Source organism: Rhineura floridana, chromosome 6, assembly GCF_030035675.1.
Source record: "Rhineura floridana isolate rRhiFlo1 chromosome 6, rRhiFlo1.hap2, whole genome shotgun sequence".
NCBI classification, from domain to species: Eukaryota; Metazoa; Chordata; class Lepidosauria; order Squamata; family Rhineuridae; genus Rhineura; species Rhineura floridana.
In genome coordinates, this window is record NC_084485.1 from 11,336,406 (window position 1) to 11,361,129 (window position 24,724).

The window sequence follows — 24,724 nt, forward strand, 5'->3', positions numbered from 1 at the left end:
TAGTAAAATGGTAGCACAAGGCATTTCATCGCCACCATGTGAATCCAGAGCTTGGAAAAGTTTTTTAAACTACAACTCCCATCAGCCCCAGGGATTGGGCTCGGAGCTGTAGTTCAAAAAAGTAACTTAGCTCTGGATCCACGTCGGAGTCGGTACATTTCTACTGACTCCGACTCCAACTCCACCCAAAATTGCTCCCGACTCTGACTCCACAGCCCTGATCATGTAAGAGAAGAGGGGGGCGTAAAATATTCCTCCTCACTAGGGATGGAAAGATCTGACAGTCTCTGTTCTCTCTGTTTCTCATTTTTCCAACCTTAAATTCAGTTCTTCACATTTTTGCAGCAATTTGAGGGTGTTTGTTTTTTGTTTTTAAAAAATCCTCATGAAAATTCTCCAGCGTTTTTAGTGTAAATTTCTCCAAATAAACACATTTGTGTAGGCAGTTTTGACTAACGTGCACATTTTTACAAGCTATTTATCATATAATGCATTTTTGTATGTTATTTTCACTCATATATTCATTTTTATGCACACTTTCCCTTCATACATGCATTTTGGTAAATATTGTTTGGTTGGCAAACTGCATTGCAAAATTAGAACAAGTGTGAATTTAGAAGGATGGCTGTGTTTCGCTTCTCATGCTGCTTCAAAAAGTGTGAATTTGACAGATTTGGCCTGAAATGTGAACTGAACTGAATTTCTCACCCATCCATACTCCTCACCCAAAAGGTGTGCCTAGACTTTATTTCAAAAAGTTCAGAAGGGCGACTAACAAATGCAGCCTACAAGTGCCATACTCAGTTACTGACGTTTAACAAGCTTTCTGCTGCTTTTGTAGGATTAGCATGTGCCCCCAACCTTGCCAAAGAGCAGAGTTGTTTTATTCATTTGCTTGTTTTCAGCATTTACATCCCACCCTTCACCCAAAGCTCACAACATAATACAATATACCATAAATGATCCAGCATATACAACCAAAAAATAAAAACTTTAAAAACAACAGCAGTACTTCCAGGGCCAGCACCAGGCATGCCGGGGCCCTTGGGCGCGCACGTGCACGCGCGCACACACACACATGTGTTCACATGCGCCCCACCTACCTGTCTGTCCTTTGGGGCTGTGCGCGCTGGGCTGTCATTAACCAAGATAGTGGCCAAGGTTTTCCTAAGGGGTTGAAGCCTCTGCTGCCATCTTGGTTGATGGCACGCATGCATGCTATATGCGCGCATCACTGCCATCAACCAAGATGGCAGCAGGGGCATCAGCACCTTAGGGAAACCTTGGGTGCCATCTTGGTTAATGGCAGCCCTGCTCGCGCAGCCACAAAAGACAGGAGAGACAGGTAGGTGGAGCCAGCGGAAGCTCTCTCCCTGGGATCCATGGCAGTACTCTGCCGCGGATCATGGAAAAGGAGCCCTATTCCTCCCCCACCCTATTGAGGGGCCCCTCAGGGGCCCCAGGGGCCCTTGGCAAGGGCCTGACCTGGCCGCCCTTTAGCGCTAGCCCTCCGTACTTCATCCAATACAAAACTGCTTCTCACATCTCAAAATATAACAAGTCCAGCAGAGGCTGGTCTTTGAGGGCAAATGAGGCACTGCCCCACCAACCTCCATCTGCCCTTAGCCAGCTTCCAACAGGGGGAGCTCCTGCCTGCCTGCTTCCTCCCCCTCAGTCTCAGGGTTGCTCTTGCAGAACTCAGGAGGGGGGAGGCGGGTTGGGACAAAACTAGAATGACTTGGCTCCTCCTGTCATTGGCTCTGGACCTGCCTACTGTTGGGCTCTCTGCCTTCCGCCAGTCCCAACGGTGAACAGACACTGCTGATAACAAGAACAATAGCGGCCCCCATCACCAAAAGCTCCAGAGGAACAAAAAGGTTTTAAGCTGCCACCCAGTGGGAATGGGAGCCTGCCTGATCTCATGGGGGAGAGAATTCCAAAGTTGGGGAACGTCAAAGTTGAGGTTATAGCCATGGCCCTACAGAGATGTGCAAACTAAAATGCCATTCACGGAGCCACTGAAATGCAGCATCTGGTTTTGCTTAGTAATGGTCCCGGGTTCCTCCATGTGAGCTTCTTGGCTTTGACACCACCATGGCAAGCTCGCTTGTTCACACTTGAATAACGAAGGATAAACTGTTAATGGCCTCTTGCCTGGCGACAATGAACTTGCTGTGAAACAGGCAGGCTGAATGAGCCCTCTGGGTGGAAGCAGTGGTGTATGTGCAAGAAACCTTTTACAGGGTTTTTTTTAGAGGGGGGGTCTAGGTCTTGCAACTTGCCTCCATAACACTTGTGTTCCCCTCGACTTTCTGAAGTCCTGCTGAGACCTCCCCGAAACCAATGCACGTTCATTTGGCCTTTAAGGGGTTCATATAGCCAGTCAAGAGGCAACTTTTTAAAACTTTCCACATCCGGGGCTCTGCTTAACCACATAGTCCTTGCCCAAAGCCCTTGTTTCCTAAAACTGTAAAATGCAAAGCTGAAAAAGGATGGGAGACTAGTATTGCCTTAACAACATGGTTTTTAAGCCTTCTGTCATCTAGGAACCCTTTGCACCCTTGCGTGTTATTTAAGATCCTGGGGTGCACAGTCATTTCCCGTGGAGCTCTTTGGCTCAGCCAATTGAGTCTGTGAATGCCCTGCATGAACTGAGACACCCCAGGACACCCTCAATGTTCTCTTGTGATTGGGTGTTGGAAGGGAAGATAGGAAATTATGGGCCAGCTTTCTTTCAAGGACTCTGCCCTTCATGATCTCATCTAGGAATCTCTGACAACCCTTAGAATACAGAAAGCTAACCTGTGGCCTTCCCGATGTTTGCTGAACTACAGCTCCCATCATCCCTGACTGCTGGCCATGCTAGGGCTGATGGGAGTTGTAGTTCAGCAATGTCTGGAGGACTACGGGTTAGCCAGAGCAACCCTAGTGTTCCTCAGAACCAGCACCTTACCCTGGCATGCTCCCCACCTGGTGTTACTCTGGGTCATTGTAGGAAACTGAAAGTGTGGCAAGGCCCACGTTCCCAGGGCTGTCACTAGGGATGTCTGAGAATTCTAATGAAAATGGAAAAGGAAGTAGAAGTTGCTGCAGTTTGTGTGTTTCTCTGTGGTCAGGAATAGAAATAAGTCATGTGAATACCGTCAGTATCCGTTCAACAAATGTCGTTGTATTTAAGCCTGCAAACAATATATTTATTCGCTAATAGGCAAAAAACCTTGTGGTTTAAGAATGTACCTATAGCCCACAGCTATTTCTATCAAACTTTAAAAAGGAGGGAAATTGGGCAGCTATAGTGAATGCACCAGGGGAGCAGGAGACCTGACCTCCTCGCTGAGATATTGGACTGCCCTACAAATTGGTCAAAATGCAAACACCATTTGGGTTGGTCTTTCACAGTCCAATCCACTTGCTGTGTAGCTTGGAAGAATTTGGTAACATGTGCCTCTGAGCATATGGTGAGTGGTGGCAACACCTGCCATCTCCAAAGATGGAGAATTATATTTTTGTATGTTTGTTGGTGTTCTTCTTACTTTGCTTCTTTCCTGTGTTACTATACTAATGTTTCTACAGAGAATCTAAACCAGAAAATTTTCCCCCTCCTTATTCATCCTAGAAATCTGTGTCAAATGTATTTTTATTTATTTCAAAGCCTTTTTATTGGTCACTGTCATGTGATGGTGAAGACGGCCTTTTGTGTTTTATATTGGAGGTTATGTTCTATTTCTAGTTTGCGTGCATTAACAGTGAATTTCCCTGCTTTTTAATCCAGGAGGTAAGAGATGGGATCCTGTGCAAATTAGCACCAGCAGTGACAGAAATAGTTCAGCGGTGTATTTTAAATGTTATATTACCGTCAAGAATGCCTTTACTTTTACAAGAGGGTCATGGCTTAGTGGCAGAGAACATGCTTTGCATGCAAAAGTCTCCACATTCAATATCCAGCATCTCCAATTAGGGCTGGGAGAGATCCTTATCTGAAACCTTGTCAGTCAGTACTGAGCTAGATAGATGACTTGGTATAAAGCAGCTTCCTGTGTTTCCTATACTCTACAGGGGATACACAAAGAAATATGCTTGAGACCCTTTCTTTAAACATTGTGCATCTTGCAATCTATATTACCTTGCAAAGTATCAGCAGTTACTGACTCTTCTGCTTTAATCTCTGAATGCCAGTCATAGGGCTCACTGTGACAGATTATACACTTAAGAAGCAACTGTGTGTTCTGAGATTCTTAAACCTGAAAAGAGTCACATTATCCACAGTATGGAAAATACTGATTAAAATTAAATCATAGCAGACAACAGCAGTGTTGCAAAGGAAGGCTGTATTACCGCCAAGTCACTTTCCAAGCTAACCTCTGACTTATTTATTATTTAAATTGAGCGACTGAGTGAGCAGAGATGCAGGAAGAGGGAGAGAGCAGGGTTGGGGGGCAGGGCGAGTGAGCGAGTGAGCAAGGACAGGCGAGAGGAGAGAGCAGGGGGCTGGGGGCAGGGCGATTGAGTGTGCGGAGACGCAGATGGGGGAGAGAGTGGGGATGGGGGTGAACTCTACATTGCAGTGTATGGTTGCAGGAGGATTTTTTGTTTAAGTCACAAACAGTAGGGTACTCATCCAGGGTCTCAGGGGGTCTTAGACCCTTTACTTTTTTGGGAGCAGAGTCCCAGCAGGGTCCCTATGTGTCCAGCATCTTATGAACCAATCAGCATGAAATGGGAGTGTGTTAGCTGCTGAGAAGAGTCTTTTAACATGCTTTCTTGTCCTTTCCTGCTGATTGGAGCCAATCAGAGTGAAAGGAGGTGAGTCAGTCACTGAGAAGACTCTTTTCAGTAGCTAACACTCTCGTCTTTTGTGCTTATCCTACAGACGTCTATTGTTATGGGAGAAGGCATTAAAAAGAATCTTATTCTCAACCCAGCAGCAAAAAAAGAAGGAGGGGCATGGCTGTGACTATCATGAAGAGACCCTGCACTTTTTAATTTGCTACTGCACTGCTGGTCACAAACAGAAAAACCACTTGGCCACCTCATTAGTGTCATATGGTATTACACTAACTGCAAATGTTTGATGCCCCTGCAAATGTTTGATGAAGACCTTCTGTTCTCTGCAAAAGATGAAGAGGAAAATGCCTCTTCCCTATACAGCAAAGGCTTTCACAAAAGTGGGAGGCAGTAAACAACACAGGACTAATTTCAGATGGGGGCTTCAACACAGGACTAATTTCAGATAGTGAGTGAGTGAGTGAGTGAAAGAGATTTAAGATTAAACAACCAAGAGCTAAATTCAAGATTAAAGTGTTAAAAACAAATAGTCACATCAAATCTCAAAATAACTACAGCAATGTTATGAGCACAGGTCAAACAGCCACACACACTTCAAACAAAAAGTATTTGAGCGGTTGTCATTTATAAACCCATTTAAGGATTTATACCACTAGCATCAACCCAAACAGAAGAAGCCTCTATTTTTCTCCCATGAGTGGGAAAGCAATGACCCCTCCACCCATTGCCGCCCTGAGCTCCTTTTGGGAGGAATGGTGGGATATAAATTTAATAAATTAAAGAAATAAATGCTGCTGCTACAGTCAATTTAAAAGTTCTTTTCAAACAAGAAAAAGAAAAAACACAAAACCAAGAGACTGAACAACACTGGACTACACTTCAGGGTTGTCATACACAAGTCCCTCTCAGCCCCCCCCAATATCTGTACAGCCACACTAGGCTACTTTGCAGGGCTGCTGTAACCTATCCAGCACTATATCCACCCCTCCCCACTGCTGCACTATGCATATACAGTAGGGCCCCGCTTTACAGCGCTTCGCTTTACAGCGATTCACTAATGCAGCGGCTTTCTATTATGGAAAGTCCCCACATTAAGGCGCTTGTTCAGCTTTTATGGCGGTTTTTTCCATCGTGCTCCATTTTGATGTCATTTTCACGCAATGCGCCCCATTATTGTCAATGTGTTCCACGTTACGGCAATTTCCGCTTTATGGCAGCAGTCTGGAACAGAACCTGCCATATAAGTGGGGCCCGCCTGTACTAATGAGTGTGTGTGTGTGTGCATGTGTGCGTGTGTGTGAGAGAGAGAGTTTTAAGAACCAAGAGCTAAATTCAGGATTAAAGTGTTACAAACAAAGAGTCTCATACAATCTCAAAATAACTACAACAGTGTTATGAGCACAGGTCAAACAGCCACACACACTGCAAACAAAACGTATTTGAGCTTTTGTAATTTATAAAGCCATTTAAGGATAGGGGGTGGGGGGTGGCAGGGCAATTGAGCCAGCAGAAAGAGCAGGCTGTGGGAGACAGCGGAGGTGGGAACACACACACACATCACCATCACTCACCTCCATTCTGCCGCTGCCTTCTCCATCATCCTTGCCCTCTGGCTTTCTCCCTCCACAGGCCATTTTTTTCTCTCTCTCTCGTGCTTCCTCACACAGAGCACGAGGGAAGAGCAAGCTCAGCAGAAGGCCAGTGTGAGTCACATGTCTGTTGCCCACCAATCACAGGAGCAGACTTCCCCTGCTTCTTCCAAGTAACTGGAAGGGGAGGGGGACGGGGACTGAAACAAAAGAACTGCTTTCTACTGCGCCTGTGTGACATTATCACCCACGGTAATGCATTTTTTAATTAAAAACGAACCATGCCATTTTTTTACTTTAAACCTACTGAAGATGAAGGTCTGTGTTTGGGGCAAGCTCAGGGATTTGATTAGAGATACCTTACAGTCATCTCTGAGTTTTAATGAATTTCAACAGATTATGAGAATTTCTCAAGAAAAAAGTCCAAACAGCTTCTTGTTTTTCTCTCTCCCATTTTTCACTTTAACCTGTGAATTCTCCGTGGGGGGGGGGTTGTGTATCACTAAGAAAACTTTCAGAATTGTAGAGCAAGTGATTCTGAATCCAACAGTATGAGACTTGTAAGTTTTTGTTTTGAATTGGGACTATACAAAGCACCAGAAAGGGGTGGGGGGTATTTTCATTTAACATGGTAAAACGCGAAAAATCCCTACTGACTATAGTATACAGCCACTCTTATGGCTGTATAATTCATGACTTTTTGACATTGTTTTGACGTTTCCTTTACAAACAAACGAACGTACGTTATGTAACTTACATTAAATAGTGAAAAACAACAAATAATGTAGTATTTGTCAGAAACTGAACTGACATGATAGGAGTGTATAAAATTATGTATGGCGTGGAGAAAGTGGATAGAGAAAAGTTTCTCCTCCCTCTCTCCTAACACTAGAATGTGGGGACATCCAGTGAAGCTGAATGTTGGGAGATTCAGGACAGACAAAAGAACAGTCTGCACAGTCAAACTATGGAATTCGCTCCCACAAGAGGCAGTGATGGCCACAAACTTGAATGGCTTTGAAAGAGGATTAGACAAATTCGTGGAGGAGAAGGCTATCAATGGTTATTAGCAATGATGGCTGTGCTCTGCATCCACATTCGGAGGCAGTATGCTTCTGAATACCAGTTGCTGGAAACTGCAGGAGGGGATCGTGCTCTTGCACTCAGGTCCTGTTTGTGGGCTTCCCTTCGGGGCATCTGGTTGGCCACTGTGAGAACAGGATGCTGGACTAGATTGGCCATTGGCCTGATCCAGCAGAATCTTCCAATGTTCTTATGCAGCAGAACGGAAACAATGCTGATGGTGACAAATACAGGTAAGAATGGAAACTGCTCCCACCTTGCATTCGTAGCTGCCATCACAGCTAGTGAAGCTTGCCAAGGTTCAATGACAGAAAAGAGGGCCCACTTGTGGCCTCCTCAAACCTGGAGCCAGCCTTGCCCATGACACAGTACAACCATCAACACCTTGTAACATGTCCTTGCTGTTAGGTGGGCCGTTGCCGAGTGACCGGAGACACAGCATCCTCTCCACCGGCACCCTGCGGGTGGTCCGGGTTGCCCTTCATGACCAAGGCCAGTACGAATGCCACGCCATCAGTTCCATCGGCGTCCGGAGCTTCCCCGTGCAACTCTGGGTGACTCCGCGAGGTATGTTTGAATGGAGTTCCTGCTTCTCAAACCCCTCTTGTGTCCTTCAGGTCTTTAAACTTTCTCCTCGGGGTTACAGTTGTCCCTTGCCAAGACGTTTCTGACATTGGAGTATGCGTGTGTGTCTGTGTCAGTGTCAATGTGGCCCTCCAGGTCGCTCTGTCTGGCCCTCAAAACCCTCACCAGACCACAATCCCTCTTCCCAGGCCACATCCCTCACCAGCCTTGCTTTGCATCCCATGGGTGTCTGCATGGCTGAAATGCATCCTTGCATTCTGACAATGCTGCTTGTGCGTCTGGCAGGAAGATGGAAGGGGGTGCGTGACTGTGTATAGAAACTAGCCTGCCATAGAATGGTAAAATTTACATTATTTGGCCCACCCACTTTTTGCCTCTGGCCCCATCCACCACTGGCATGTGGCCCTTGGAAGTTTGCCCAAAAGGGAATACGGCCCTCGGGCTGAAACAGTTCCCCCACTCCTCCTATGATTTACATTGAGCTCTTTCTTCTCCACTCTGAACAGTGATTCCAGTGTTCCTTCACCCCCCACAAGATATGGTGGCGGAGACGGGGCAAGACATCGCGATCCACTGCGCTGCCCAAGGAGATCCGCAGCCTACCCTAATATGGGCCAAGGTCTGAGTGTTTGTACCCTAGCAGGTGCACTTTGCAGAGCCTTTGGCTTGGGGCCTGTATTCCTTGGGTCAAGAAAGGGAACCTGGCCCCATCTGCCCTGTACATTCAAAGCACAATCGTGCCACTTTAAACTGTCATGGCTTCCCTCCCCAAAGAATCCTGGGAACTGTAGTTTGAGAAGGGTGCTGAGAGTTGTTAGGAGACCCTGTTCCCTTCACAGAGCAACATTTTCCAATGTTCCCCAGGGAGAGGGATTGATTGTTAAACCAATCTGGGAATTGTAGCTCTGTGAGGGGAACAGAAGTTGCTTAACAAGCCTCTCAGCAACCTTTAACAAACTACAGTTTCCAGGATTCTTTGGGGAAACGATGATTGTTTTATAAGTGATATGATACTGTTTAATATCTATGGTGCAAATGGATCCCCTTTGGCACTCTAGATGCTGTGGAACGCCAGTTCCTGTCAGCCCCAGCCTGCAAGGCAAACGCCAGAGATGTTGGATCTGTTGTCCAGAAACATCTGGAGGGCTGCAGATTCCCCCACACACACACCTCAGAAAGAAGTTGCCTTCTCCTTTGTGATCAGTGTTGTGGCCATGCCAGTTCCGTTGCACGCTGAGTACAACTAGGAGGGGCCCAGGCAGAAGTGTGCTGGATTGCTGCGCCCCCCCCCCCGGCAGGGCCTTCTTTCTGTTGGAGGTTCACCTAAATCTGAGCCTGAGTGCTTTCCAGAATCTCTAAGAGACTTGCTTGTATAGGGTGGCTTTTAATGAATACTAGGCAGGTGCCTTCATTGTAGCATTACTGATGACTGTTAAAATCTTCTTTTGTTTAGGCAACCCTACCCAGACATGTAATCTTATTATGTATATATATATTTTAAAAAACCTGTTCATTTTATTACGTCTGCTGTTCTCAAAGTCTGTTTGTGTCGCTATTTTTATACTATTTTATGTATCCCAGTTGTTGTTGTTTTTTTAAAGCGGTATATAAATCTAGTTAATTAAATAATTAAATAAAACCACAGCTAGGGTGAAGCAGCAGGCAGCTCCTGTGTTCGAGCAGCCTGGGATTAACCTTTAAAGTCTTTTGCAGCTCAGGATCATTTTCCTCCACGATGAGCCTAACCGGCTGACTTCCAGGGCCTCCACTGACTGACATGCGGCAGACCTCTGACGGTGGCAGCGTGCAGAGAGGGCCTCTGGTGCAGGGTTCAGTGAACTGAGGCTTGTATGGCAAAGGAATCGGTGCCTTTGGCATGCACACATTTTTCTTGTTCCTCACTTTCATCTCAGATTTTGCTTTTGAATCACTATAAAAATCAGGGTGCCTGAAGGCAGTGGGCCAATTTAGGGGGTGTATGACAGGCTTACACAGCTGGTATAGCACAGTGGGGAGGATAGCCTAGCTGGGAGTCCGGACTCTGTGAGTTCAAATCCCCGCTCATGTCTCCTGGGAGTCAAGGGCCAGCTAAAGATCACCCCACAGAGAGTGGCTCAGGGGATACGTGCCCTGCCACCTGTGCAGCCGTGGGCAAGCTGCATAGTCCCAAGGAGCCCAGTTGCCCCCCAGCTGGCAGTTGCGGACAAGGAAGGGTCTGGCTTGTGCAGCTGTGGCAAGCTGAGCAGGCCCTAGCCAGCTGGGGAGGACTAGCCTCAAAGGGAGGCAATGGGAAACCCCCATTGAATACCGCTTACCACGAACACCCTATTCATAGGGTTGCCATAAGTCGGGATCGACTTGAAGGCAGTCCATTTCCATTTTCCATGGAAGGCTTATGGCATGCATAGTTCTGATCTCCAGCAGAGAGGAATAGGGGAGGGGGAGCTCAAGAGGAATGGGCTAATGCTACTCAACCCTCAGTATCTGCTGCCTAAGGCAGTTGCCTCATTCTGCCAAACGATAGGGCCGGCTCTGACAAAAACCTGTGAACAGAGAGGATGGTAGGCTGAGTGTACAAACCATACTCTCATACCACCTCCAGTATTCAGGGGAAGGCCACAATTATCCTCTGTCTCCAGAAAGTTTACACAGAGTGTTCAGGAGACACATCCCTCTGTTCCAAGTTTCAAAGAGAAGCTTAAGAAGGCATGTGAGGAAAGACGGTCCCATGTGTCACTGCAACATAGCCGGAGATGACTTTTCCTTTGCTGCCCTGAGAAGTTTGCAGTGCCTTTGCTGACATCTGGTGGCCAGTTAGGTGAAATGCAATAGCCTCCATGCCTTGTTCACACTTGGTGGGTATCGAAGGGCCAGTTCACACAACCTGAATCAAAGTTAGCCCCAGTTTGTTTTTTTCATGAGATCTGTGCATGCTGAACCAGTCCTGTGAAGACATCAACTCATGCCCAGTTTGTGGCACATCTAATTTCGTCATCATTTGGGAAGAGGTGTTTTTCATTCCAAAGCATGTATTGAATTATTCACACAAGACCAGTTTGGCATGTGCAGGGATCCATTGAGAAAAACAAACTCATTCACATTGGTATCAACCCAGACAAAAATAATTGCTCTGAGTTGGCTTTCAGGCCTAGTCAACACATGCAAGAGGATGAGGTGGTAGAATAGATGTCACCACTTCAGACCACAGGTGGTGGATTCTAGTTTTGAATGCTTTTCCACATTAATTAAAAACTTTTTTAAAAAAATCCTTCAAATCAGAGCTGCCGATTTCCTATATACAATGAGGTTTGCTCATTAAGCCTAGAAGCACATTCTCATATGTGATCTCTCCATTCATTCTGAAGTGGGTGCACTCCCTGCTACCAACTGGGTCTGCGTGCCCAAGCAGAAATGATTCTATTTAAGTTCCAAAATGCTTTCCTTATACATCAGGAAGGAATTCAAATCACAGAAAGCGGAAAGTTCCATATCAGCCGAGAGGGGACCCTCTCCATCAGAGACCTGGGGATGGCTGATCAAGGCAGATATGAGTGTGTAGCCAGGAATACCTTTGGGTTCACTTCCAGCACTATGCAACTGACAATCATCGGTAAGATTAATCTTGCTTTGCTTTTTGTAATAGTACTAGTGCAACTTTCACCAGCGTGGTGCCCTCCAGGTGTTCTGAACTACAACTCCCATCAGCCCCAGCCAGCAAAGTAGGAGTCGTAGTCCGAAACAGCCAGAGGCATCAAATTGGCAAAGGCTGGTCTGCAGCTACATGCAGTGGGTGCTACTGATTCTTGCGTTGAGCAGGGGGTTGGACTCAATGGCCTTGTAGGCCCCTTCCAACTCTGCTATTCTATGATTCTATGATTCTAACCCTCGCCCTGAGGTTTTTCAGTAGGCCCCCGTTAAAGCAACCCTAGTTTATTAACCATGTGCATCTTTAGATGCATGATTAATTAATTGAATAAATCTGCATACATTTGCACAAGAAAATGTTTTAGAAAAGAAAACCAGTTTTTGGTTGCAAAAGGACGAAAAATGCTTTCGTTCTTTTCTGATGAAGCACACTGACATCATCTTAAAAGATGTTCCTTGTTGAACCAGCAATGGCTGCCATTTACATTTTTTTTAAAAGTACCTCTGTGTGTGTGTGTGTTTAATAAAAGCATCCTACCTATGTAAATAGACAACCTTTTTAGTTAATTGGATAAATGTTGCAGCCCTAGTTTTAGAGCACAGTCTTACGATCGCTGGGAAGGCATCCCAAGATAGGATGGATCTCCGTCTCCACTCACGGAGGAGATCCGCCCTTGGAGGGCTCTTCGTTGTGTCTGTGGAAGCATGGCACCAGTGGTGCATGGAGGGAAAAAGCAGTGTGCCAGTGGTGGATCAAGGAACACCTTGAATCCACAGGATCCAAAGCTCCCTCATTCTTGTGGCACGCTCCAAAGTGGAAAGAAAGCTATGCCAGCCCTGGAGCTAGCTTAGTGAATTTCCATCCCATGGGAACTAATAGAATAGAGCTTCCAACAAACAAACATGGGAACACCAGAATTGTCAGAGAAAAAGCACCCTCCTCCTGCCCCCAATCACCCTCTGGCTGACATGATCCAGCAGGGAACACAGGAGCATAGGGAGTTGGTTTATACCAAGTCAGACTAGGGTTGCCAGGTTCATGGCCTATATCCTGTATCTTTAAGAGAAGAGAAAGTCAGCCAAGTGCAGGTGTTCTTGCAACCCTGTAATGGGAAAAACCACAAGGTGGAATTCTCCCTCCCTCATGCACAACTTTTAAAGATACGGAAGACCTCTTGGAGGCCGGGCCTGGCAACCCTAAGTCAGACCACTGGTCTATATAGCTCAGTATTGTCCACACTGGCTGGCAGCAGCTTTCCAGGGTTTCAGAGACAAGTACATTCTCAACCTGGATGCTAGGGACTAAACCCAGATCCTAATCTGTGTGCAAAGCAGATGCTTTTCTGCTGAGCTATATAACCCAACAGTTTGGATATGGCTGTTCCTCCACCATGGACTCTCTCCTCTCCACCTCTGGAGAGGGGTAGATCAGCTGAACGACTTTTGTGAATAGCCCTCCCTACGTTTAAAAAATTCATGGCTGTGTGTGATGCAGCATCAGGAAGTGATGCCCGAGAACTCAGGATAGACATTAATGGGTGCAAAGGGGGGGCATGTTTTATACTTAATGTTCTGACATTTTCATGTTTTGAGCAAATTAGATGTGGAAAAGGTTACGTGCTTGGAACAGGCTTGTGTGTTGGCTTTTAAGGATACTGTGTCAAGGCAGATAATTGTAAAACAGAAGCTTTTTAAATTTTAAATCTTCCTGTTTTTCCCGTGGCTAATAAAAGCCACGAATGTAGGCAGAAGCGGCGATACCTTTGTTGCCACCTCGATCCAGGAAGCCATCAGTAGTGTGGACCATGCAATCAATTCTACACGCACCGAACTGTTTAGCAAGTAAGACTGTTGGGGGAAGGAATTCACACTGCAGGAGTGTGGGAGGTGCACCTAAACTCCATACCAAACTCAAAGATCACACGGATACAAGAGCCACCTGGGAGGGCGGCAGTTATGTGGTCCTTTCCACCCAGCTGACACCCAGCCAAGAGCTGAACTGGAAGTAAAAACATGTGGGACCTGCAACAAAATGTTGCAGTGTGGACTGCTCTTGTTCCAGCTACTCCATTTCTGCCCCCAGCCCCAGTTTTCTGCCTCACCCCTTGCAAATATCAGCCAGTATTTCATGGCCAATGAGTATGTTCAATCATCATTGGGTGGCTTTTTCAGGGGGGGATAGTCCCCCCAAGGCTATAATCTAGGGTAGGGAAACTTTTTCATCCCCAGGGGCACATTCCCTTTTGGGCAACCCCCTGGTGCCCACATGCCTCCAGTGGGTGGAACCAGAGGCAAAAGTGGGTGGAGCAATGAATGCAAATTTTACTTTTGTACAGGAGGCTAGTTTCTACACACACTCAAACACCCCCCTCTGTCCTCCACCCAGCAAGCAAGAGGCATTTTCAGGGTTCAAGGACACTTTCCAGGCATGCAAAAAACACTCAACAAGGGCACAGAGCAGAGCCACTGAGGGGTGAAGCCTGGGGGAGAAAGGGTGTGGCTCAGGATAGTTCCAAGGGCCAGATATACAGAGATGGGCCACATTTGGCTGTCAGGCCTGAAGTTCATCACCCCTTCTGAAGCCCTATACCCACTTATCTGGGAGTAAACCCCACTGAACTGAATAGGACTTTCTTCTGAGTAGGCAGTTATAGGATTTCACTAAAGATTTTTTAATACTTCTGCACAGCTTGGCATTCTCTCAAGGCTGTTGATATCTCCCTTTTGTAGGTGGACGGGCAGGTACAAGTTAGCCGCATAAGGACAAACACTCTGAGAACTCTGTTAGTAAATGTGATGATCAGGCAGGGAAAGGGCACTTTTGGAAAACGTGATGACACTTACCTCTATTCTCACTTAACAGGCGGCCCAAAACTCCTAATGAATTGCTGGCTCTTTTCCGTTATCCACGGGACCCGTACACCATCGAGACAGCTCGGGCTGGAGAGATCTTTGAGAGAACCTTGCAGATCATTCAGGAACATGTGCAGCAAGGCTTAGTTGTGGACATGAACGGAACAGGTATAAAGGCAGTTAGCACTGCATGAAAATGGAAATGGACTGTCTTCAAGTCGATCCCGAATTTTGGCAACCCTATGAATAAGGTTTTGATAGTAAGCAGTATTCAGAGGGGGTTTACCATTGTCTCCCTGAGGTTGAGAGGCAGTGACTGGCCCAAGGTCACCCAGTGAGCTTCATGGCTGTGTGGGCATTCGAACCCTGGTCTCCCAGGTCATAGTCCAACACCTTAACCACTACACCGCACTGGCTCTCTGCATAGCTGGCATTAATTTATCCATAGATGACCACTCTGCTGAAGGCTCAAAACAGAGCTCATTTGATGGAAACAAGTGATAGTGTGTGAGAGCCTTCTTCAGCTTCCTGCACTCCAGCTGATTTGCACTTGTTTGCATATTCTGCAATTCCCATTTGCTTATTCTGCAATTCAGCTGAAAAAAATATGCAGATTGAGGGTATTCCCACATATTATCCAGTTATGTGGTCTTGATAACGACAACAAAAATGTTTATTTCCCCCTAGAATTTATGCTAGAAAGAGGGGCAAAAAACAAACATGGAGATTTGTCATAGGCAAGTAATAAGATTCATACAATAGCCCGGCTACACTAGTGTATGCCATGGTAACTTCACATTTAGACTTTTGCAACGCACTCTGTTTTTGGGTTGCTCTTGAAGACGGACCAGGAGCTGAAGTTCGTGACTAGCTCTGCAAAATGGGATCGTATTTCACCCACCCTTTAGGAGCTGCACTGGCTGCCTATTTACTTTCGGGCCCAATTTAAGGTGCTGGCTATAGTATGAAATGGAAATGGACTGCCTTCAAGTCAGTCCCGACTTATGGCGACCCTGTGAATAGGGATTCATAGTGGTAGGGTATAGGGTAGGGTATACAATAGGGTAAGTGGTATTCAGAGGTGGTTTACCATTGCCTCCCTCTGAGGCTAGTCCTCCCCAGCTGGCTAGGGCCTGCTCAGCTTGCCACAGCTGCACAAGCCAGCCCCTTCCTTGTCCGCAACTGTGAGCTGGGGGGCAACTGGGCTCCTTGGGACTACGCAGCTTGCCCATGGCTGCACCGGTGGCAGGGCACGTAACCCCTGAGCCACTCACTGGGGGGGTGATCTTTAGCTGGCCCTTGACCCCCAGGAGATACGAGTGGGGATTTGAACTCACAGTCTCTGGACTCCCAGCCAGGCTACGCTCCCCACTGTGCTTTACCAACCAACACAGGTATATAAAGCCATAAACGGCTTGGAATCTGAGGATTTAAAGGAGCACCAACCTGCACCTTTAGGCCTGTAAGAGAGGCCCTATGATTATGATGATAATACCGCTTTTTACGTTGAAGTGTCTTAAAACAACTTACAGGATAAAAAAAGAAATAACAAGTAACATTAAAACCAAGTATAAAAACAGCAATAAAACAAGAACCTAATGTCCTCATCCAAAACATGCACACACACACACACACACATGTAAAATAAATCCTACCCACTTGACTTGAAGGATGAACACAAATAGAGGCCACAGACATAACTAGTTCCCTTCCAAATTAAGGACCCAAGGCCTGGGTAAATGACAATGTTTTTCCCTGTCAGCTAAAAGCAGAAAATGACGGCACCAGGCATGCTTCCCTGGGGAGACCATTCCACAAATGGGGAGCCACCACTGAAAAGGCCTGTTTCACTGACAAGTATTGGTCAGCTGAGCCACAACACAGAGCAGGGCCTTCTCTGTTTTGACACCCCGGATGTGGAACTCCCTCCCATTGGAGACACAAATGTCCCCCATGTTAACAGCTTTTTGATGTCATGTCAAGGCGTATCTTTTCCGTCAGATCTATCAGGGTGACTGAATGAAGGAACCGCTGCGCCTGCTGCTGAGTCGCTCCTTTGCATTACAGGTTGTAGTTTCATGCTGTATGCCATCTGTCGGGAATGCTTTGATTTGGACTCCTGCATTTAGCAGGGGGTTGGACTTGATGGCTTTATAGGCCCCTTCCAACTCTACTATTCTATGATTCTACAGCGCCCAACCTTGGACATCCCACTCACACTTGTTATGGTTCTTTCTTCACCCTAAGAAGACAGCACTCATATGTATTTAGGTTTTTCCTCACAAGAACTAGACATTTGCCAGAAACAAACAAAAAATTAGGAGAGTCTATAGAAGAGTCCAGATATCCTGGTTATTAGTCTCACAATCTGGTTAGGAGATGTGGAATGCAAGAAGCAGGCTTCGTTTTGTATTGAGTGTTATGTTTTGACTCTAATCCATCGGGTAATCCTCTGGGGGGTTGTCTTGCAGGCTACCGCTACAACGATCTGGTCTCTCCACACTACCTGAGCATGATCGCCAACCTGTCTGGCTGTTCTGCCCACCGCCGCACACCGAACTGCTCTGATATCTGCTTCCACAAGAAGTACCGGACCCACGACGGGTCATGCAACAACCTCCAGCACCCCATGTGGGGAGCCTCCCTCACAGCATTCCAGCGCCTGCTCAAGCCGGCCTACCAAAATGGCTTCAACCTGCCCAGAGGCTTCTCTTTGGTGGAGGATTCCAGGGAGCTCCCCCTTCCGCTCCCTCGCTTGGTCTCAACCGCCATGATCGGCACAGAGACCATCACGCCCGATGATCAGTTCACACACATGCTTATGCAGTGGGGCCAGTTTCTGGACCATGACATGGATCAGACAGTGGCCGCCATCAGCATGGCACGTTTCTCCGACGGCCAGTCTTGCAGCCAGGTGTGCACCAACGACCCGCCTTGCTTCTCCGTCATGATCCCTGAGAATGACCCACGGGTAAGGAACGGGCGCTGCATGTTCTTTGTCCGCTCCAGCCCCGTGTGCGGTAGTGGGATGACCTCGCTGCTGATGAACTCTGTCTATGCCCGGGAGCAGATCAACCACCTCACCTCTTTCATCGACGCATCTAATGTCTATGGCAGCACCGAACACGAGTCCTTGGAATTAAGGGACCTCAGCAACCAGAGAGGGCTCCTGAAGCAAGGCCAGGTGGTTCCTAGCTCTGGAAAACCCCTCCTTCCCTTTGCGGTAGGACCCCCCACTGAATGCATGAGGGACGAGAGCGAGAGCCCCGTGCCCTGTTTCTTGGCGGGGGATCACCGAGCCAACGAACAGTTGGGCTTGACCTCCATGCACACCTTGTGGTTCCGTGAGCATAACCGCGTGGCCACCAAGCTTCTGGCCCTGAATCCACACTGGGAAGGAGACACCATCTACCACGAGGCTCGTAAGATTGTGGGGGCCCAGATGCAGCACATCACCTACTCCCACTGGCTACCCAAGATACTTGGGGAAGCTGGAATGAAGGTCTTGGGAGAGTACAAAGGCTATGAGCCCAACACTAATGCCGGCATCCTGAACGCCTTTGCCACCGCTGCTTTCCGCTTTGGCCACACCCTTATCAACCCCCTCCTCTACCGGCTCAATGAAACCTTCCAGCCCATCTGGCAGGGCCACATCCCACTCCATAAGGCCTTCTTCTCCCCGTTCAGGATCATCCAGGAAGGGGGCATCGACCCCCTTCTCCGCGGACTCTTCGGGATCCCCGGGAAAATGCGGGTCCCATCTGAACTCTTGAACATGGAGCTGACAGAGAAACTTTTCTCCATGGCACATTCTGTCTCGCTGGACCTGGCAGCCATCAACATCCAGAGGGGGCGTGACCACGGCATCCCCCCCTACAACGATTTCCGGGTCTTTTGCAACCTCACATCCGCTCAGGAGTTCGACGACCTCAAGAACGAGATTAAAAACCTCGAGATCAGGGAAAAGCTCAGGAGGTAGGGCAGCTTGGCCAAAGGGTTCCAGAGAGGTCAAAAGCAATGATAACCAACTCTCCTTTAGGTGTCTCCAATGTGCAACAACAACCCACATCCATACGTCCTGATTTACAGGAGGACTCTAAGGCTGGTAATGGGGAGGTGGGCAATACTGTAGGCAAATAAAACTTCATGCCTCCACCCAGCACAGGAGCCCATTTACTTCTGTTGACCTAGGTCAGGGGGGTGGGACCTGTGGCCCTCCACATGTTCCTGGACTACACCTCCCATCATCCCTGATCATAGCCCATGGTGGCTGGAGATGATGGGAGTTGGTGTCCAACAGTGCCTGGAGGCCCAAAGGTTCTTCACCCCTGACTTAGATGGTTGCCTCCAACAACAGAAGTGAATATTTCAACATAAAAAGGGACTGCAGTGTTTATTTATTTATTTATTTTATTTGTTAAATTTCTATACCGCCCGACTAGCATAGCTCTCTGGGCGGTGTACAACAGAGAAATATAAATATACACAATAAAATCCAATAAATCAGTGCAAGGGACATGTATATAAAAGTCCACAAATCTAAGATCAGTTACAACATATTTAAAACTAAAAAACTAAAAAAACTAAAATGCCTGAGAAAAGAGGAAGGTTTTAACTTGGTGCCGAAAAGATAACAACGTCGGCGCCAAGCGCACCTCATCGGGAAGACTATTCCACAGTTCGGGGGCCACCACTGAGAAGGCCCTAGTTCTTGTTATCGTCCTCCGAGCTTCCCTATGAGTCGGAACTCATGACCTCCTTACCACACTTCCGTATCAGGCTGCAGTCTGTGACCAATGGACTCAATTGCTGCAAGTACCTTGAAGACTCCGTTCAATGTCCAAGGCATATCTGCACCACAAGCTTATATGGGGTTTATGACTCTTTAAGGGCCAAAGCAGATGTGACAGAGGAGGCTGATGACTGGACATCTCACTTTAAAAAAAAAATAATTAAACAGTTGTGATTTGTGGTGGTCGGGGTCCAGTTTTTTATCAGAACAGCTGTCCAGGTGGAGGGGACTATTTAATTCGCATGCACACAAACACAGCAATTTTTCCCTATAGTGAAACCATGCTTAAGAACATAAGAAGAGCCTGCTGGATCAGGCCAGTGGCCCATCTAGTCCAGCATCCTGTTCTCACAGTGGCCAACCAGGTGCCTGGGGGCAGCCCGCAAGCAGGACCCGAGTGCAAGAACACTCTCCCCTCCTGAGGCTTCCGGCAACTGGTTTTCAGAAGCATGCTGCCTCTGACTAGGGTGGCAGAGCACAGCCATCATGGCTAGTAGCCATTGATAGCCCTGTCCTCCATGAATTTGTCTAATCTTCTTTTAAAGCCGTCCAAGCTGGTGGCCATTACTGCATCTTGTGGGAGCAAATTCCATAGTTTAACTATGCGCTGAGTAAAGAAGTACTTCCTTTTGTCTGTCCTGAATCTTCCAACATTCAGCTTCTTTGAATGTCCACGAGTTCTAGTATTATGAGAGAGGGAGAAGAACTTTTCTCTATCCACTTTCTCAATGCCATGCATAATTTTATACACTTCTATCATGTCTCCTCTGACCCGCCTTTTCTCTAAACTAAAAAGCCCCAAATGCTGCAACCTTTCCTCGTAAGGGAGTCGCTCCATCCCCTTGATCATTCTGATTGCCCTCTTCTGAACCTTTTCCAACTCTATAATATCCTTTTTGAGATGAGGCGACCAGAACTGTACACAGTATTCCAAATGCGGCCGCACCATAGATTTATACAATGGCATTATGATATCAGCTGTTTTATTTTCAATACCTTTCCTAATTATCGCTAGCATGGAATTTGCCTTTTTCACAGCTGCCGCACACTGGGTCGACATTTTCATCGTGCTGTCCACTACAACCCCGAGGTTTCTCTCCTGGTCGGTCACCGCCAGTTCAGACCCCATGAGCATATATGTGAAATTCAGATTTTTTGCTCCAATATGCATAATTTTACACTTCTTTATATTGAATTGCATTTGCCATTTTTCCGCCCATTCACTCAGTTTGGAGAGGTCTTTTTGGAGCTCTTCGCAATCCCTTTTTGTTTTAACAACCCTGAACAATTTAGTGTCATCAGCAAACTTGGCCACTTCACTGCTCACTCCTAATTCTAGGTCATTAATGAACAAGTTGAAAAGTACAGGTCCCAATACCGATCCTTGAGGGACTCCACTTTCTACAGCCCTCCATTGGGAGAACTGTCCGTTTATTCCTACTCTCTGCTTTCTGCTTCTTAACCAATTTCTTATCCACAAGAGGACCTCTCCTCTTATTCCATGACTGCTAAGCTTCCTCAGAAGCCTTTGGTGAGGTACCTTGTCAAACGCTTTTTGAAAGTCTAAGTACACTATGTCCACTGGATCACCTCTATCTATATGCTTGTTGACACTCTCAAAGAATTCTAATAGGTTACTGAGACAGGACTTTCCCTTGCAGAAGCCATGCTGGCTCTGCTTCAGCAAGGCTTGTTCTTCTATGTGCTTAGTTAATCTAGCTTTAATAATACTTTCTACCAGTTTTCCAGGGACAGAAGTTAAGCTAACTGGCCTGTAATTTCCGGGATCCCCTCTGGATCCCTTTTTGAAGATTGGTGTTACATTTGCCACTTTCCAGTCCTCAGGCACGGAGGAGGACCCAAGGGACAAGTTACATATTTTAGTTAGCAGATCAGCAATTTCACATTTGAGTTCTTTGAGAACTCTCGGGTGGATGCCATCCGGGCCCGGTGATTTGTCAGTTTTTATATTGTCCATTAAGCTTAGAACTTCCTCTCTCGTTACCACTATTTGTCTCAGTTCCTCAGAATCCCTTCCTGCAAATGTTAGTTCAGGTTCAGGGATCTGCCCTATATCTTCCACTGTGAAGACAGATGCAAAGAAGTCATTTAGCTTCTCTGCAATCTCCTTATCGTTCTTTAGTACACCTTTGACTCCCTTATCATCCAAGGGTCCAATCGTCTCCCTAGATGGTCTCCTGCTTTGAATGTATTTATAGAATTTTTTGTTGTTGAATTTTATGTTCTTAGCAATGTGCTCCTCAAATTCATTTTTAGCATCCCTTATTGCTTATATTTCCCCCCCCCCAATGAAGTTAATAGCAGTTTTAGGATTGGAGGAGTTGTCGGAACATAGGAAGCTGCCATATACAGAGTCAGACCGTTGGTCAATCTAGCTCAGTATTGTCTACACTGACTGGCAGCAGCTCTCTAGAGTTTCAGACTGCAGCCTCTCCGAGGCCTACCTGGAAATGCTGGGGGTTGAAACTGGAGCCTGCCTGCAGAGCAGATGCTCTACCACACTGAGCCACAGTTGTCACCAATTTACAATGGGGTGTGTGTGCTAAAGTCCTCTTCCTCCAGAACTACCCCTCTGATCAAAGCTGGAACTCTCCACGCCCGCTTCAAAGCAGCAGCAAGAGCCATGATGAAGCCAGGAGCTCCTCTCATGGATCTGCTATGTATATCGTGCCTCTCTGGCAGAGCTTGGAAAAGTTACTTTTTTGAACTACAACTCCCATCAGCCCAATCCAGTGGCCATGCTGGCTGGGGCTAATGGGAGTTGTAGTTTAAAAAAGTAACTTTTCCAAGCTCTGCTCTCTGGGCCCTGTCAAGGCTTCCCCCAAAGAATCCCAGGAGTAACAGTTTGGTGCAGGTGCTCTCTGCTACAGTCTCCTTGCGCCCTTCACAAAAGTACAGTTCCTAGGGGACTTTATAAACCATGGTGGAGCTATGCTCCTAGAGCAGTACAGAAGGCCTGTGGCCCTCCAAATGTTATTGGGCTACAACTTCCATCATTTCAGACCGTTGGTCATGCTGGTTGGGGCTGATGGAAGTTGGAGTCCAGCAACATCTGTGGGGCTGCAGCTGGTTCTCTCTGCCCCTGGTTCCAGATAGGTTGAGCCAGGCAAATGTTGCTCCACCTGTTGACCATTTCCCACCTCTCCCTTGCAGTTTATATGGAATTACAAAGAACATCGACTTGTTTCCTGCACTTATGGTGGAAGATCTTGTCCCTGGTACTAGAGTGGGACCAACACTTAAGTGCTTATTAGCGACCCAGTTTCGAAGACTGCGGGACGGAGACAGGTAACCCAGATCAAAGCTCTTTGCCATTCTGTCCAAGAAGCTATTTTTAAATTGTTTTTTAAAAATGTGTTTTTAAATTTGTATATTTGTTTTTAATGTTTTTAATTGTTGTAAACCACCCGGAGAGCTTTGGCTATGGGGCGGTATACAAATGCAATAAATAAATAAATATTTATCTGGAGGATATTGAAGGCTGACCCCTTCCTTGGGGTGCCTTGGGGGGCTTACCCCTGGTTTGAGGTCGTAGCAGTGATGTACTCCAGTGCTGGCTGGTGCCCATTAGGACTGGTAGGGCAGATGACAGGGAGGTCTACAGCAGGCCAAGCAGGAGCCTATAGCGGGCATAGCCAGCGACTTCTTGATTTGCCCCCATCTGTGTCTCTTCTGAGTTGTATAGGCGGCGACACATAGATTAACAAGGAGGAAGTTGACAGGCAGTGTCCTCTCCTGGACAGGCCGTAAATAAGAAGGCAGGCAGGTGGGGACTGTCTGAGGTTGGTGGGGCAGAGACCCAACTGCTCTTACGAACTGGCCACCACTGACCTCCTGCTTGTTACCTGGCATGGGGATTGGCGGGGTCTTGCAAAAATGAAGTGGGGGGGGAAATGGGTAGGGGTTCCAATTTTGCATGCCCATTCAGTATTGTGGCTCCACAGTTTTGTTTGGCGTAACTGTCCTTTCCCTGGATAGTCTAGGTGGCATCATTGCCAGGGCTTCTTATGTTGCTTCCTGTTGAGAGTGAAATATGAACTGCTAATAGCAGCCAACTGGAATAACCATTGGGAATAATGGTCACCAACTGAGAAGAGCATAGGCACAGCCTTCCATCACTAGGGCTCAACACTGAGGTGGCAACCAGTCTACTGATGGTTTTCCTTTAGCTCATCACAAGTCCCCATACAGGGTTGGGTTCAGGGCCAAATATAAGACTGAGCTTGGCTTGTGTGTGTTCACACACACACACACACACACACAGAGAGAGAGAGAGAGAGAGAGAGAGAGAGAGAGAGAGAGCGCACTTCAGTCCTAAGGGGGATCCAGATTCATCCCAAGCCCAAGACAAGCTCACACAACGTTGAAAGGGCAGGCCAGTTCCCCACCCTTTGGCCAAAAACCCATCACGTGGTCTGGACACAAAGTAGAGATGAGTGAGAAATTCTATTCAGTTTGGATTTCAAGCAAATCTTTCAAACTGGCACTTTCCAAAACGACATGAGAGCCGAAACACGGCCAGCCTTAGAAATGCATAGTTATTTCAATTTTGCAATGCAGTTGCCAACCAATGTTTACTAAAATGCACCTGTTAGGAGAAAGTGTGCATAAAAATATATGAGTGAAAATAACATACAAAAATATGTACAAGGAAATACTTGCAAAAATGTGTACCTTTATCAAAACTGCCTACAAAAATGTGTTTGTTAGGAGAAATTTGCACTAAAATGCTGGGGAATTTTCATGAGTATTTTTTTTTTTTAAAAAACCACCATAAATTGCTGCAGAAATTATTTTAAATTAAATGTTGGTGGGGGTAGTTTTGTGTGTGTGTGTGTGGTTTTTTGGGTTGTTTGTTCGTTGGTTTTAAGGGTGGGTGGCCTGCCTGAGTTGTGGAAGCCAGTGTCAGGGGCATGTGTCAATCGGAGGGGAGTGATGGGGGGAGGCCAATATATAACGAGGCTGGGAGGCAGATGCTGGTGGAGTGCTAGGGGCAGGCCACGTCACGTACAATTGCCGCTGAAAGACCAGGTCCTCAGCCTGGGGGTCATTCTCGACTCCCAGCTGTCCATGGAGGCCCAGGTCTCGGCTGTGAGCCAGGCGGCGCTGTATCAACTCCATCTGATATGGAGGCTGCGCCCCTACCTTCTCAACCATCTGATCCCATCTGTGGTACATGCCCTGGTCTCCTCTCGCCTAGACTACTGTAATGCGCTGTACGTGGGGTTACCCTTGAAAACGGTCCGGAAGCTGCAACTGGTACAGAATGATGAGATCACATCACTCCAGTACTGAAGGAGTTGCACTGGTTACCGGTTGTTTTCTGGGCCCAATTCAAGGTGTTGGTTCTGACCTTTAAAACCCTACATGG

The 24,724-nt window shown here is 47.0% G+C and overlaps 1 protein-coding gene across 8 annotated transcripts in view; it reads left to right on the forward strand.

The window, feature by feature from the left end:
• LOC133387046 (peroxidasin homolog) overlaps positions 1 to 24,724 on the forward strand; it is a 77,758-nt gene that overhangs the window by 41,884 nt on the left and 11,150 nt on the right. For all 8 annotated transcript variants that reach the window (XM_061630993.1, XM_061631000.1, XM_061630999.1 and 5 more), the window contains 7 exons: positions 7,866 to 8,024; positions 8,549 to 8,661; positions 11,496 to 11,652; positions 13,421 to 13,529; positions 14,551 to 14,708; positions 17,012 to 18,515; positions 22,507 to 22,641. In XM_061630993.1, the coding sequence (XP_061486977.1) occupies positions 7,866 to 8,024; positions 8,549 to 8,661; positions 11,496 to 11,652; positions 13,421 to 13,529; positions 14,551 to 14,708; positions 17,012 to 18,515; positions 22,507 to 22,641 (2,335 nt within the window). The remainder of the gene's footprint in view (positions 1 to 7,865; positions 8,025 to 8,548; positions 8,662 to 11,495; positions 11,653 to 13,420; positions 13,530 to 14,550; positions 14,709 to 17,011; positions 18,516 to 22,506; positions 22,642 to 24,724) is intronic.